Genomic DNA, 16028 nt, shown 5'->3' with positions numbered 1-16028 from the left:
GAGCAACCCCTGCCTCATGACCACCCTTTCCCGCCTCCTAATAGTGCACCACCTCTCTTGGCATCGGGGCAAGTCAGCACACAAGAGGAACAGAAGTAACTCTGCATGTAGCATGAAATGTTAATTTAGAGCCAACCCCTCTGGGACAGCTCCAGGTTCAAAGCCCCACAGTGGTCATCAACTGGCTCTTGCATTTGAAAGCTGCAGAGAAACTTTAGATGGACAGCAGAGTATCATGCCTCAACCAAAAGAAAGCTGGCGTGGATATAAACAGTGAGCAGCAAACACAAGTCTCCCACTCCATCTACTGCATTTATAAGTAAGTATGAGCATAGATGTCTTACTGATCTTTCTTCCCTAGTAGGGGAGTGGGTGGGGGTCATAATTTTTAATCCATAAAGGATTCAAAGGAAAAAAAAAAAAACCTGTGCACCTTAATACAGCAACCATCTACATCTCAATGACCTTTTCAAATTTCAATGATAATGGATGCATAGACTGTACTCAATGAAAACCTATATTAAAACTCAATTTTTACAGTGTACTTCTTGCCTCCTCGGCTATGACTTACAATTTGCCAAGTATTTATATAATTTATCAATTTGTGATTGGGCATTTAGGCTATTACTAGTTTCCTTTTAGTTTCGGTTGTTGCTATTCTAAATAATGGCTATGCACATCTTTGTGATTGCATTTTGTCACACTCTGTGTTCCCAAACGCAGGATAACCAAATGTTTAAAGAGTGCTCTTAATGCCTGGTTGGATAGCTCCAGGTCGGAGGCCAAGAATTTAAATTGCAGATACAGAGAGTAGAACAATATCGCCACCGCAGGGTGGCTGGACTCTGGAGCTTACCCATCCTTACATTTTCATTTAAGTGAGAGGCAGTTAAAATAAAAATACTTGAAAATTGGTTCAAAATAAAACCTTTGAGAAGGGAATAATAAATTCGCGCGACCACTAGAAGCTGCCCTTATTAGGCTGACAGTGGACAGGCCAGTGGGCCCCAAGCGCAGAGGATCAAGAAGCAGACCGATCCGCTAGGCCCAAATGGCAGTGTGGCGTCAACAGCATCCCCCACCCCGCAATCCCTCCATCCAGACTACCCCCTCACCGCCCGGATCCGGAACCCCGGCTGGTGCCCGTCCCCGCCCTTCAGATGCAGCCAAGGACGCCCGCTTCTTCTCAGCTGATGTGAGGGATGTCCTCCCCCTCCTCCTCCTCCGATCACCGAGACCCGACTGGGACCCTCGAGGTACCGCCGCCGCCGCCAGCCAGGGAGCCCACCGCTCTCCGCCCTTGGCCTTCTCCTTCACTGCAGTCCGGGTTACCACCGACGCTGCGAGCCGCGCCCCGCCCCCTGAGAGCGGGGCAGGTGATTGGCGGGGAGCCGGCTTCTTAGCAACTAGCCCCGCCCCTGCGCTAGGCTCGGAGACTGGTACCCGCCTCGAGCTCTTTCCGTCAGGCTTCACCGAGGGCATCTGAGAATGGGCTTTCACAGAGGCTGGAAAGTGCTAGAAGGTGAAGTCCCAACTCAGAATGAGAGAACCAGGCCCGTCGTTCCGACAGACAGTGACATTCAGGAAAAAACAGAATAAGAAAACGTCGGGGCGCGCGTGATGGAGGCGGAGCAGGCGCGGCTTGGCCACCTCAGCGCGACAGGCAAGGAAGGACCGGCTGCGACACGGGGAAGAAGGCCCCTTGCCCAAGCCAGGCGCTGTCTTCGCTGGTTCTCGGATCCCGCGGCTCTCTGTCCTGCCGCTCCCAGCGTCTCTTCCCCAAGGGGCCGGGAACTGCGCCCCCATGGCTGAGGTGAAGGTCAAGGTGCAGCCGCCCGACGCGGACCCGGTAGAAATCGAAAACAGGTAACTCAGTGAGTTAGGTTTGGTTCCCGGCTCCGGAGCCCGGGCAAGGTGCTGGGCCCCTTCTCCGGGACCACCGGTAGACACCTGCGCAAATTCGGTGAGCGCTCAGGGGGTTGGAACCCTCCTCCCATCCCTGGGATGCAGGAATCTCAGTAAGTTAAAAACGAGTTTGACAGTGTGCAAGTTTGTATAGCTGACCTTAACCTAGTGCTGTTCGCAAAGCTGTGCTGATGCACTTCTTTCCCACATGAAGGCGATGGTTGTTCAGAGTGAACGCTCGGCTTTTCCCCTGTAGTACCTGTGGATACATGTTCGGATCCAGGATCGCCCTTGTCCCCAAGGGAACTCCCACCACAGAACGTTTGACCGAAGTTAAGGTGCAGTTTTCGATTGTGAAGCAACACAGGCCAGATGATTTCAGTGAGCTGTTAAAGTGAAGATTTTAGAGCACCCAAAGCCTCTCCCCATTTTATATTCTCTACCTGTGCACTGCAATTTTTAGGTTACCACGTAGTTTTAAAACACCCCAACTTTCTCAAACTGTTATAAATAACACGTAAGGCAAGTTGAAGATCTCGGTTTATTTTTGTTTGGTAGCACTAATTCCAAAAGCAGGCCCCAGTTGTGATGAATTGTCATAACAAATTTTGACTTCCCACCAGAAGTGTTTGATTTGCCTCCTGCTTACAGACTTCCGGCTCCCTAAGGCTCTGTATCTTAACTTTGTCATACTGTTCCATCTGAGAAAATTGAAGCCTCAGTAATATGTTTTTCTGTGTTTTCATTTGACTTTTGTTCTATTTTAAAGTTCATATTAGTAAGGGAAAGAACTGCTTCTCTTAAATACAGTAATAATGAAAATATGTATTTCAGAAGCATCTTCCTCAATTTTAACATACATTCATTCAGAACCACTGTAGAAATAGAAACGCAGATTATCTGCCAGTTGTGGAAAAAAGACACAGTTTCAAACTGTTCTGCTTTTTTTTTTCCTCTAATGCCTCTTGAAATAGGTAAAAACTTGACTATCATTAATGCCTTTGTTCCTAGGATTATAGAATTATGTCACCAGTTTCCTCATGGAATCACAGACCAAGTAATTCAGAATGAAATGCCTCATATTGAAGCCCAGCAACGGGCAGTGGCCATCAATAGACTGTTGTCCATGGTAAGGTGAATCCAACTAGTTCATGTAATTACTTATATGTCGTGACTGTTATCACTTCCTGCTATGTAGTCATGAAACCATTCTCAGACATGTGTTGTGTTGTGACTGATGAGACTCCAAACCAGGAAGCAGCCTGGACTCCCTGAATTGAGGAAAGAAGAAATAATTATGCACTTTACAAGACAAATGAAATAAATGTATATTAACTTAAATTTATTAACCTAATTGTCACTAAGATACACAAGGGCACACATCTACATATAGGCATAATCTGTCCTCACCTTCTGTTTGCTTCCTACTGCTGGTATTGGCCATTCCCTGTGAAATATCCCCTTGCCTTGATTTTTCTGTGACTCATCACAGAGCCAGTTTGTTAGGGTCTGACTCTCCACAGCCTCTCTCTGAGCATTTTAGAGGCAGGAATGAGCCCAGATGAATGTCAGCGGTGCTGGGCCTCTGGGAGGACGTGCAGGCCCAGCCCGCAGTGACACTGCAGTAGGATTTTTAGTGAAGCTCTTCTCCCTGCTCTTGGTTCTTCTATTCTTAAGACCCTGAGGCCATAATATCATTCTTCTCCAGCTGTCCCCAGACACCCCACTTAGTGGTACCTCACACTCCAAATCTACCTGTTTCTCCTTTCTTTTCCCCCATCATCAAAACTCCCGTGTCTTGAGAGCAGTTCAGTGTGGTCTTAGTAGCAACTGGGTAAAAGATTTCTGCATGAAGGGCTCATCTGAAGACTAATTTGCTTTTTAAATCAACCAGCTTTGTTGGATTTCTAAGAGCTCTGGGTATGGAGGTTTGAGGACAGGCGAACCTTCTTTTAAACCACTCCCTTCAACCTTCTAGCTCGGGGGTTGGCAAACTTTTTTGTACAAAGTGCCGGACAGGATATATTTTAGGCTTTGCAGGCCATATGGTTTCTGTCACTACTCAGCTCTACAGGAAGGCAGCCATGGACAACACAGAAATAGATGGGTGTGGCTGTGTTCTATTATAACTATAAAAACACGCAGTTGGGGAGGAGATGGAGATGGTGGAGTAGGAGGACATTGAGCTTACCTTCTCCCACAAACCCATCAAAAATACACGTGCTTGTGGCGCTGCTCTCACTGAAAACAAACTGGGGACTGCCAGGAGGACTCAGCTACAACCGAAGCTGTAGAGAAAGACCCACAGAAGTCAGGGAGGAAGGGAGGAGAAGTGATCAGGTCAGGACCTGCGCGCCTAGGAGGGGACACAGAAGAGGAGGGGGATGTCATGGGCTTAGAGATCCTCTCTGAAGACGAACTGGTTTGAACCACAGGTTGGGCACCCCAGCCCTGGGATCCATCACCAGGAAAACAAGTCCCCTTTGCTGTTTTGAAAACCAGTGGGACTTACACGAGGGCTGTAAGAAACCAAGATGTGTCACATGAAGAGCATGCACATACTTGCTTCCCTCCATGAATCCAGTGGAGGAGGCAAATGGAAACTGCCCAGGGCTCTGGCTGGTGTCCCACTACTGCACAGCGGCAGGCCCCGGCCCCTCCAGCTCTGGCACACCTCCGCACTGGGGCCAAGGTTGCCATTGCACAGGAGAGGGCGCATGTGGAGGGGAAATCCAGGGGAAGTCTGGACTGCATCTGGATGGGATAAGGACAGCCACTGCTGGTGCTCTAAGAGGCAGCAGACCGGGAGCTGTCTGGAGCTCCAACTAGCATGCCAGGACCATCCCTGCGCATGCCCTGGCCCCTCTTGCTTCAGCACTGCTTCGCTCTGGGGCGAAGGGACCAAGGCTAGGAGTGGGGAGAGTGCACACTTAACAGGAATGGAACCAGCTCAAACCTGACCCTCCAGACTTGTGATCCCATCCTCGATAGGGCAGTGACAGCCACTGAGCATAGGAGAAGCCCTGGCTCACACCTGGCCCTGTCTCTAGCCCCTCCATCTCCATCCCTGCCTCCCACCGAGGTGATAGCTGCCAGCACACCTGTGGGAAGGCGTGACCTGAGCTAGCTTCAGATCCAGCTCTCCCACCAAAGCCACCGAGCACACACAGACTGCACAGGGACACTCCCACACAAGGACATCCCTTCAAGACTGGAATAGATAACTGTTCACATAATTTCATAGAGACAGAGAAAGTTAAACAAAATGAGAAGACAGGAGCTTGTTTTAAGTGAAAGGACAAGAAAAAAAAAACCTGGAAAGACATCTGATGAAACAGATGAATAGTTTACCAGATACAGAATTCAAAACATTAATAATAAAAATGCTAACTGACCTTGGGCAAAGAATTGATGAACACAGTGAGAATTTTAACAAGGAACTAGAAAATATAAAAGGATCCCGTCAGAGCTGAAGAATGCAATAACTGAGATGAAAAACACACTAGAAGCTAGTAATAGCTAAGACCAGGGGCACAGAAGAACACATACGTGATCTCGAAGGATAATGGAAATCACCCAATCAGAACAGCAGGAAGAGTGGTTTCGGTTCCGTGGCACATCGTGCTGTTCCATGCCTCAGGTCCTCTGCTCCTGCTGTCTCCCCTGCTTAGAGGGCGCTTCTTCCCTTTCCTCAAGACTCATCTCTGCTGTCGTCTCCAGGAAGCCTCCCTGAACCCCCAGGATGGGCTAACGCTCTCGGAAAGTCCATCCCGCCCTTTATTTACCTTTACCTCTGTCTTAACGCCGAGCAGATGGAATTCAAGTTAGCTGTGTCATTCTCTTTTAGAATTCTTGTTTGTCCTCTCCAAACACCTATCACAGTACAGGTGTTCAGTGAATGTTCATCGGCTGAATTGAACAACTGAATGGAGCCTCCAAACTGGGCTTTGTGGTTCAGATTTGCCACTTAGGGGGTCAGGGGAGGGAGAGAAAGTATTGCTGTTCGTCCACATGGAAACGTGATTCCAAGTCACGGGTCTGCCCAGCCTTAACCCTCGGGAATGGGGCCTCTCTTAGCCATGCTTCCTGAGCTGCGTGCAGCCCCGCCGCACAGCCAGCTGGGGTCACTTAAGTTCAGACCCAGGGAAACGCAGGAGCGCAGCAGACGTGCTTTATTTTACTTCTGATCTGTGTAAAAACAAAACTACCACAGGCCTTTTATTTGTAGATTGACCTTTCTGCGTAATTTTCACGTAACACTGCAGAAATCACACGTTATCAGTAAATGTTACTGTTAACGGTGTAAATTTTATTTAGTCATTGTGCTATAAAACATTTTTGCATGTGTAGCCTTTTGAACTTTTTTAGAAAAATTATATTTTACTATATTTATTTATATTATATGTCTTTATTGAATTTACTTGAATTGAATATGGATTTTTATTTATTATTCTAAAGTTGCTTGTTTAAACCTCTTTATGCATTGATCATATAACCAAGCTGGGTCTAGCATGTAGAAAGTTGTTAGGTATTAATATTTTGGGAAATGATGAGATAAAGAGCTAAGTTAAAAAAAAAAAAGCATCACGTGATATGTAGGAAAAAACTTGTCTCCAGTGAAGAACTGATAAGTAACCATGGAAGGTAGGATATTTTAGTTTGCATAGAATATTGAAGAATGCATTCATGTTTGTCACTGGATCTGATATATCTCCAAAATAATTCACTGCTATTTTCTTTTTTAAAAAAACAAACTTTAGGGTCAGTTGGATCTCTTAAGGAGCAATACAGGCCTTCTGTATAGAATAAAGGATTCTCAGAATGCTGGGTAAGCACCTAATTTTTTATTTTAAGAAAAAATTTAATATTATAAAAGTAATGTATATTTGGGGAAAAAAGCCGATACAGAGCTGCGTCACATCACCCTGTCCTGCCTCATCTCACCTCCCATCGTGAGTCCCATTTCCCGGAGGCAGCTGCTCTTCCTTGGTATAGATCCTTTCCTTTCTTATAGGTGTGTATAAATACAGATAGGTGATTATATATTTATATACCATATATTTATATATAATCTCTTTTCTTTTTTTTTTTAACAAAAATGGAATCATGCTATCCATACTGTTTTGCAACTTGTTTTTTTCACTTACTGTATCTTGGACATCTTTTCATTCTGGTACATACAGCCCTGTCTCATTCTTTTTAAGGTAAGCCCTTCTTTTAGTAAATAAGTCAATGTGATGACTTTGTGAATTCATTTAAGTAGTCATGTAGATTATTAGATTATCCTGTACCTCTCTGCCTTTTTAATTTGACTTTATTCCCCTGCAGTAAAATGAAAGGATCAGATAACCAAGAAAAACTAGTATATCAAATCATAGAGGATGCAGGAAATAAAGGTAAGCATGTGGAGGAACAAGCAGAAAAAGCATTGTCCCTGGGACAAGATATAGGAGCTCCTGGCTTCCCAGGATATAGATCAGTCTGTAGTGGATGCTGCCATTTGTGTTAAAAGGAGAAGAAAATATAACAGATAACATACATATCCTTTGTGTGTACGTACACACACACACACAATATGTACACACCCTTGAAGGACACCCAGGACTGGTGCCTCTGCTGCCTCCAGGGAGGCAGGACCTAGATGGCTGTAGGATGGGAGGGAAAGAAACTTTGAACTCTCAGCCATGTGAATGTAATATCTATTCAAAATGAATAAATTAAAACTTAAGGTTTTTTTTAATCCTCACCTTCTAAGTTTCAAAAGCCTTACTGGACGCCTCCTTGCTCTTATCTGCTCTTATCTGTAAACTGTGGGCAGTAACATCTCTCTGGATTTTGCAAAAACCCAAGGTCCGCCTGTGCAGCGTGGCCGCATCTGCTGTAGGTCCCTGAGCAGCTGCTTGCTCCTCTCCGGTCGCCCCTGAAGAACTGAAGCTGAACTGCTGTCTTATTACAGTTTAGGATCTATCTGAGTCATTGATACCAGCTCGGACAATTATGATGTAACCTGAAATCATATACTTGTTTTAATGTTAGGAAGTTAAATGAACATTTTAAAAATAAACATGAAGAAGTCATTCTCTATTAAAAAAAAAAACCTTCTTATCTCATTATTATGCCTCTATGTTGGGAACAAAAAAAAGGCAAAATACTTTTACATATAACACTTATTTCCTTCTTTGAAAGAAAAGTCATAGCTTTCCACACAGGCTCTTCTTGTCTCCAAGAACTGTAATCTGTTTTCCAAATATACCTCTGTAAATCCATGCACACTGATGCTCTCATAAAGGGGTTTTCTTGCTCTGCATGGAGGATGGCAGCTGACCCCGGCCCAAACTTAAGTATGTTTTTCCCATCACAATCTAAAGTGAAATTTACAGAGAAACAGTTGGGATGTAGGAGGGTTGGAAAAGACAATGTAAGTCAATTCAGTTACATTCAGGATTTTTCTTCCATTACAAAAATGTCCTTTTCATGTGACTTTTAAAAGGTGCCACATTAGCAGTCCAAGAAATTTCCAGTTAGAAAACAGAACATATAACTTTTGTATTATTTGCATGTTCTTGTTCCTTTATCGGAGATTTGTGCCTCTAAGTCATTATTCCTGTAGCAACGCTCGCTCTAGGATATATTCATATACATGTATTTTGCTAGATTTGTAGTGCGATATATGCAATGGGAAAAGAAACACAAATCCTACAGTGTTCAAGTTACTTTACTTTACTTTCTTATAGGAATATGGAGCAGAGATATTCGATACAAAAGCAACTTGCCATTAACAGAAATTAACAAAATCCTAAAGAACTTGGAAAGTAAAAAGCTCATCAAAGCTGTTAAGTCTGTGGCAGTGAGTAGTCTTCTGTTTTCTTCTCCTGAATGTTCACTGTGCATGTATTGCTCCAAGTATCTTTCAGGGGTTCTATTGTTCTTTAAGCTATGTCATGATTTTTTTTTCCTTTAAAAAATTTTTTTAAATATATTATTTATTTATTAATACATTACTTAATTATTTTTTATTTTGGCAGGAGGAGGAGGTAATTAGGTTTATTTATTTTTAGAGGAGGTACCGGGGATTGAACCCAGGACATCGTGCATGCTAAGCATGCGCTCTACTCTACTTTATGTCATGATTTAAAACAACTGATCAAAGATTTTTAAAAACTTAGTTCCTGCTGGATGGTTTGGAGATGCTGCTTAGACATGTCACTACTAGTTAACTCTCACTGTCTTACCCACAAAAAAAACTAAGGCTGCTTTACTCTTCAATGCAGAATGTTTGGGGCGGAGGGTACAGCTCAAGTGGTAGAGTGCGTGCTTGGCATGCACGAGGTCCTGGTTCAATCCCCAGTACCTCCTCCAAAAGTAAAGTAAATGAATAAACCTAATTACTTCCCCCACCATAAAAAAATAAAATAAAAATAAAATCCAATTTAAATAAAAAGAAATTCTTTTTTAAAAAGTGGCTTTGTATGGCACACTGTTAGATGTTGCTCATATTTATGAAGGGAAAAAAAAAAACCCAGGTTGTTTGGAATCACTAATATTTTTCCTGGATTTTGGGCTATGTAAGATAATTTACTTCAACCAGGTATTTTAGATACTCACTCAACAAATACCTGTTGTGCATTTGTTATGTGCCAGGCACTGTTCCGGGTGCTTGGAACACATTAGTGAACAAGTCAGAGGAAGGCCTCCGCCTGGGGGAGCGTCTGTGCCAGTGCACGGTGTTCCTCCTCCTCCTCCTCCTGCCCCTCCCCGGCCGCATCCTGCAGGGCTCCAGAGCGGCTCCATCAGGGACACTGCCGCTGGCTTCACTGATTCAGGCATCAGAGGAGCTGTGATTCCCCTAGACTAACGTGTGCTTGAGCACAGAATTCACGTGTGAGAATTTTATATTCATGGTGATTTTACTTACCAGTGATATGTATGCCGTATCACTACCACTCCGTCATTTAGGGTATTATTTCTCTTCCATATTTTACAAAGATAATTTCAAATACAAAAGACAGAGAAAAGAACGAGTCCCCACATACCTGTGCCTGGCCTCGCTGTGATAGTCGTGCTTCTGCGTCTTAATTTTTGTAAGAGCTTTACTGAGATTTAATTCAGTGGGTTTCCGTTTATTCACAGAGCTGTGCAGCCATCACACTTTTCTAATTTTAGAGCATTCTCATCACCCAGAATGTGACTACCAGCAGTCACCCAGCCTCCCAGCCCCAGGCCCTGACAAGCACTGATGCACTTTCTGTGTCTGTAGATTTGCCTGTTCTGGACATTTCCTGTACCTGGAATCATACACTATGTGGCCTTTTGTGTCTGGCTTGTTTCACTTAGCATGACGTTTTCAAGGTTTCAAACTAAAGTAGTATTAGATTGTAACCCAAAGTATAAAATAAATGTTCATGAGTCCACACTGATGTAGATAAATGCTTGAATAAATAAGTAGACATGGGAGAACAGACAAACCTCCCATGCAGAACAACTCCAGATAATTTATGTACGTATTCCATCCTCAAGGAGGCTGAGCAAAACTCCCAGCCCTTAAGTGTGGGCTGCTCGTGGTGGCTTCTTTCCACATGTGGAAAGGGCAGGAAGAAAAGCAACTTTGCAATGAATAAAAGTGAGAAACGCTACCTCAAACCAGGTGATCAAGGGTAATGATGACAGTCATCACCTGGTGATGATCAGGTTCCTCGAGATGAAGTGATGAGAAGGGCATTTATGTCTTTCTTCCAGTCCAATCAGACAAATCCCAATTAAGGGACATCCTACAGAATACCTCACCATTAATTCTCAAAATTGGCAAGTTCATTGATATCAAGGAAAATCTGAGAAACTGTCAGAAGCAAAATTTGCCTCCAGAGACAAGACAAGTAAGTGTAATACAGTATTCCGGATAGAATCCTGGACCATAAAAAGGACATTAGGGGAAAACTAAGGAAATCTAAATAAAATATAGACTGTAGTCAATAATGACATCAATATGGCTCATTAACTGTAGCAAATGTACTCTCTGAACGTAAGACATTAATAACGGGGGAGCCGAGCACAAGGGAACGTGCACGCGGTACTGTCTTCCCAGTAATTCTGTAAATCTAAAACTGCTCTGAGATGTGATGTTTGGGTTTTTTTAAGTCTTTTCTTCTGGGAGATTTAACTGTCTGCTGTGGATGTTTTTTCCTAGGCCTCAAAAAAGAAGGTATATATGCTCTATAACCTGCAGCCAGACCGGTCTGTGACTGGGGGAGCCTGGTACAGTGACCAGGATTTTGAATCCGAATTTGTAGAGGTGCTTAACCAACAGTGTTTTAAATTCCTACAAACCAAGGTGAGGCATCACTGAGGAAACAATGCCCCAAATATTTTTTTAAGTTTCTTCATAAAGATTGATTAATCTCGAGTATCATATTTTATAGGAATTGAAAATGTTGAAATGGGTTATTTTTACCAGACAAAGTATGTTCTGCTGTTGATTTCACTCTGTATAGGTTGTATTCAGAAAATACCAGTGTTCTTCCTGAAATTTATGTTTCTACCCTTACAGGCAGAAACAGCACGAGAAAGCAAACAGAATCCGATGATACAAAGGAACAGTTCGTTTGCGTCATCACATGAAGTGTGGAAGTTTATCTGTGAACTGGGGATCAGCAAGGTGGGAACTCAGAAGTGTCCAATCTGCATCTTACGTTTTTAAAACTTACTCTTCATGACAGGGATATAATTTCAGTGTATTCCAAACACATCTGTCCCAGACCCTTTTTCAGGTGATATCTGTGTACCTCCTTGAAGAAACCACTTCAAGAAAGTACTGTCCGAAGGCAGTTAGGCAAAGGCTGTCATTGCTGTTTGCACTTTCTGAACTGGACGTACTTGAGCCCAGGCCACAGAGCAGCCGAGGGGAGGCCTGGCAGTGCACTGCACAACCAAGGCTCAAGTCTGTTCTGATAAGTTCTTGACTCTCTTGGGGACATTTCAACTTATGTGCCAAACATCAGTCACCATATCAGTTGTCATTTATGGCTACTCTCCTCCTTACGAGATGTAAGTGGCGTGTCAGCACATTCTTTTGCAGATGTGTGCAGACACTGAGCTGGGTGCTTTTCACCATCAGATAAGAACTGAAGTAGCCGTGGGGACACATCATCTTCATTTCCTGGCCTCCAGATCTCTTTTATGAAAAACCAGGAATTTGGACTATCTGATGTCTAAAGTACCTTTCTGCCTAAGCATTTTATAAATCTCCATCCAATTCTTGCCAAAGAAATGTTACTCAACAACCATCTAGATTTTACTTAGGGGGGATCAGCAGGTGTCCAGCTCGGCTTGAGCTCCGAGTCCTTCGCTGCATCTCAGTGGTCTGTGCGAACTTGGGCCGCCGTTCAGCCACTTTGCTTTCAGTTGCTCTCTAGCATAATGCTTCCCATTTCACCAAGGAACTGTGACCTTTCACTGTTCTTAACACCCTCCGAAAGGATGTCTCCTTGCCCTTTTTGTGCCCTTTCTAACATAATCCGTTTTTAGGTAGAGTTGTCCATGGAGGACATTGAAACCATCTTGAATACACTCATCTATGATGGGAAAGTGGAGATGACTATCATCGCTGCAAAGGAAGGCACCGTCGGCAGCGTGGATGGACACATGAAACTGTACAGGGCAGTCAACCCAGTCATCCCGCCCACGGGGTTGGTCCGGGCCCCCTGCGGACTCTGCCCCGTGAGTTAAAGTGGCTTCACTTTACACTTTCCTACCACCAAGGGAAGATGCCACGTGATGTACCAGCAAGCACACCCTGGTTGGCTCAAACTCAGGGTTGACCAAGAGCTGCTCCAAGCCCCATGTCACCTTGATGGCAGACCTTTAAAGAACAAATCATCACCTTGCACTCTTAGAATAACCAGGTTAAGGAAATTTGTTTTCTGCTCTTGGCCCCAAAATGGACAATTTTTGATGAGGGCTAATCATTTAACCTGAGTAGGGAGGGAAAGGAGATTTGTTGAGAACCTACAATGGGCCAGACATGTTATTGAAGATTTATGCGTCTCATTTAATCCTCCTCATGCTCTTTGGAGCTAGTGGTGTAATTTCCTGTTAAGCCTGCGGGAACTTAGCCCATGGAAGACCTCAGAGCATAGCCTAGCCATAGGACCAGGACTCCCACCCTCACACCCAGATGATGCTCTTTCCCCCGGGCTGTGCCTCGGCACCTCCCCTCAATCACCCCAGGTAGTTTACGCGGCTGCCTGGGCGCTGCGGGCGCTGCCCCAACCCTCGTGGTGTTTGTATTCTCCGGCCGCAGGTCTGCGTTTTATTGTCTGCACGCACGAGCTCTATGCCCTGGTTTCAGCTCCTAGGAAAAAGGTTAACCTGTTGGGAATTCTGTTCAGCATCCTTCACAAAAAGGAGGTAGCTAAACATGAAATGTTTACTAGTCTAGATTGAGTCATTGGTGTGTATAGATGTCCCTTCCTGTCCCCGTTACCTGCTGGTGGCCTTTTGCCCAAGAGGCAGGTGAACGTGGTCATCTTAATGCTGCAGTAGGAGGTCCCTCACTAACTGTGTGATCCCAGCGCAGGTCTCATCACAGTACGTTCTCATATACAGTCCTAACCTCTTTTGGTTAAAAAGCTTTGTTTTTAATGTTGCTTATAAATAAACAGTTGGGTCTTGGATATTTCGTTAGGAATTTTAGTTGTAGCTGATATTTAAGACATTACCTATGATTAATAATTTTAAAACTCCAATTTGAATATAAACTTCTTTCCTTTTTAAAGGTTTTTGACGACTGCCATGAAGGGGGTGAGATTTCACCATCTAACTGTGTCTACATGACAGAGTGGCTCGAATTTTAACAGAGAGCTACAAACTTTAGTGACATTTTGCAAATGAAGTTCCTTTGGGAGCACGTAATTTAACTCATGTTGGGACATCAAATTGCCTTGAAAGCAAACTTCAAGATACAGACTTGCTGCCATGAAAAAATATTTTGTTATCTATGAAGACTAAATTTGTATTGGTAGAGTAGAGAACAGAACGTGAAGCAGGTAAGGTTAGTAGTGAAATCCATTCTTCAGTGAGTAACATACTTTGTAACGTCTGGAAGACCACCTTCGGAAGCTGTCAAGACTTCTGATGATTCGCAGGAAAAGCAGCCAGCAAGTCCACGCTCGCCAAGTACCGCGCTAACGGCTAGAGCTTTAAATACCCATTTCAAAGTTATTTATTCTTTATAAATAAGAATAATGGCTCACTCTCACCATTTCTGTTTTCTACGTTCTCAGTGGTTTCATTGAGAAGAAATTTAAAATTTAAAATAGTGAGAGCAGGAGTAGCGGGGGAGCACGCACGCCTGGAGCCTGAGTGGGAGAGAGAGTGTAGACCCCTTTTCCACACACCGGATTCTTTTTTGTCAGAAATAATCCTTTAGAAGATTATGCCTCTGTACTTAACCTCACACCCAAATGACGACCGTTGTCAAGGATATGTTTTCGGTGCATAAATATTAATCTTTCTCATCCTAAAGGGAATACTTTGACTTGTCCTTCTTTGTTCGTCTTACAGGTTTCACTCTGTAACTCAACTGTATTATTTGCTAGAATTTCCCCCCAGATTCTTATTTAATTAAAATTAAAACTAAAAATAATCCATTGCTCTCCACTCACTCTATTTGGGGGGAAATTCTTCTTTTCTTATCCTGTTTTAGATTCGTTTCCTTTCCTTATTGTGTTCTGTTTGGGGGGCATGAGGCGGGGACTAGGGTATGTATGTATGTATGTGTGTATATATTTAAATGGAGATGCTGGGGATTGAACCTGGGACCTCGTGCATGCTGAGCGTGCACCCTACCACTGAGCTATACCCTCCCTGCCTTATTCTGTTACAAAAATCATGGTGTAATAGGTCTAAACTAAGCAGAAAGCCATTATAATTGTCCTCATTTCTAGTAACACTTTCAGTCCGTCTTCAGCTGCATAGAAAACAACAGGTTCCCTGATGTATTGTTGCACAGAACATAGCCACAGGGCGTTTTAGGATCTCAGCTGTTGTATTTCCACTTCATAACGCCACTTAAGTTTCTGTGTCCAGGCCAAAAGCATGGAAGCAAGGGAAAGCAAGGCTTCTCCTGGGGCCTGAGTTCAAACACCAATTTGGAGAACGAGCATAAGGGTTATTTTGAGATAAATGGGGTAAGTAAAATAAAATTCAGCCCACAACCAGTTTTTAAAAACCAGATAAACTCTGTGGCCAGCTCTACAGAATTAGCATTTGGTGACACTAGTGCTTTGAAACAAAGACCCTGAATTTCAAGTGCTGGATAAGTGTAAGACACAGAAGAGTGGGAGCGTGAAGCTACGGAGGGCTTCCGGTCCACCCTCCGTGACAGCCGGGACGAAGAACACCTGTCCTTCCTGGGACCCAGCCTGCCGCAGAGGCGCAGCCTTGTGTAAGGAGAAAACTGAATTTGAAGGAGTTAGAAGCGGAAAGAAGGAGCTCGTTTATGTTTTAAATACAGACTTTGCATTATGTGTTAATAACCAGAGATTTTTTAAAGCTTACAATCAATGGCTAAAACAAAAGTATTCCTTGCCTACCAGAATGAAGAGCCCCTTTAAATTTTTTTCCATTAGCTTGTCTTTCATTCTCAGCATTAACTGAAGAAGAAAAGAGACAATAATTTAAAAATACAACTCCTCTGATGGCAGTTAAATGGATATTTCCCCTACAGGAGAAGATCGTGACCAGAACAAATTGCGGGCTCTAGACTTACACCACCACCAAAAAATCAGATTCCAAGTGAAATCCTAACCCTTACAGTTTACTTCCATTTAGAGTAAGGTACTTTGCTTTCCTGAAAACAGATACTCCCTGGCATCTATCAAGGCCCCTCTCTGCTTTATAATGATCTGTAGAGAGTCAAACAGAATCATGAGGGGCCATGATTTGATGGTTTAAATGAACAGTTCATGTGGGATTCTTCCATGAAACAAAAGTAATTTCACACTGAGTTAATTTTACTTTGATGGTGGGTGAGAGAAGAATAAAACACGTGACCAGTGCTGTTCTATCAGGATGGGAATGCTGTGTATCTGCTGCCCAGTAAGGTAGCCACTAGTCACCCCTGGCTG

The 16028-nt window shown here is 43.6% G+C and overlaps 2 protein-coding genes and 1 long non-coding RNA gene across 16 annotated transcripts in view; 1 reads left to right on the top strand and 2 right to left on the bottom strand.

Moving 5' to 3' along the window:
* Positions 1-2189, bottom strand: part of DZANK1 (double zinc ribbon and ankyrin repeat domains 1) — a 70135-nt gene extending 67946 nt beyond the window's left edge. For 4 of the 12 annotated variants that reach the window (XM_072943733.1, XM_072943735.1, XM_072943736.1 and 1 more), the window contains exon 1: positions 1116-1371. The gene's annotated coding sequence lies outside the window, so the exon portion shown is untranslated. Of the gene's footprint in view, positions 1-1115; positions 1373-2064 lie in introns of those variants that run through there. The other 8 variants (XM_072943732.1, XM_072943737.1, XM_072943743.1 and 5 more) reach the window with 7 other exon arrangements.
* POLR3F (RNA polymerase III subunit F) lies at positions 1439-14547 on the top strand. 2 transcript variants are annotated; one of them, XM_031674413.2, is made up of 10 exons: positions 1439-1866; positions 2917-3034; positions 6666-6733; positions 7089-7109; positions 7234-7301; positions 8640-8752; positions 11090-11233; positions 11450-11557; positions 12427-12618; positions 13677-14547. In XM_031674413.2, exons 1-10 carry the CDS (start codon positions 1805-1807, stop codon positions 13752-13754), a joined length of 972 nt encoding a protein of 323 aa, XP_031530273.1. In that variant the 5' UTR covers positions 1439-1804; the 3' UTR covers positions 13755-14547. The 2 variants fall into 2 exon arrangements, with proteins under 2 accessions (XP_031530273.1, XP_006206236.1); XM_006206174.4 differs by lacking the exon at positions 7089-7109 and having other exon boundaries at positions 1441-1866.
* On the bottom strand, positions 2429-5880 carry LOC140687356 (uncharacterized). 2 transcript variants are annotated; one of them, XR_012061595.1, is made up of 4 exons: positions 5455-5880; positions 5301-5345; positions 4097-4193; positions 2429-3176 (listed from the first exon to the last, which is right to left on the bottom strand). It is a non-coding gene; the product is annotated as an uncharacterized lncRNA (long non-coding RNA). The 2 variants fall into 2 exon arrangements; XR_012061594.1 differs by lacking the exon at positions 5301-5345.
* Positions 14548-16028: the final 1481 nt, after the last annotated feature.

The sequence above is a fragment of the Vicugna pacos genome, chromosome 19 (assembly GCF_048564905.1).
Source record: "Vicugna pacos chromosome 19, VicPac4, whole genome shotgun sequence".
Classification (NCBI taxonomy): domain Eukaryota; kingdom Metazoa; phylum Chordata; class Mammalia; order Artiodactyla; family Camelidae; genus Vicugna; species Vicugna pacos.
Note: the sequence above shows the minus strand (reverse complement) of the source record. Positions and strands in the feature narration are given on the sequence as shown.

Bases quoted from the DNA above. Each gene is read 5' to 3' on its own strand.
- POLR3F (XM_031674413.2), top strand. From the start codon at position 1,805: ATGGCTGAGGTGAAGGTCAAGGTGCAGCCGCCCGACGCGGACCCGGTA. The intron at 3,035-6,665 runs GTAAGGTGAATC...AACAAACTTTAG, and splicing joins TCAATAGACTGTTGTCCATG to GGTCAGTTGGATCTCTTAAG. The intron at 11,558-12,426 runs GTGGGAACTCAG...ATCCGTTTTTAG, and splicing joins GTGAACTGGGGATCAGCAAG to GTAGAGTTGTCCATGGAGGA.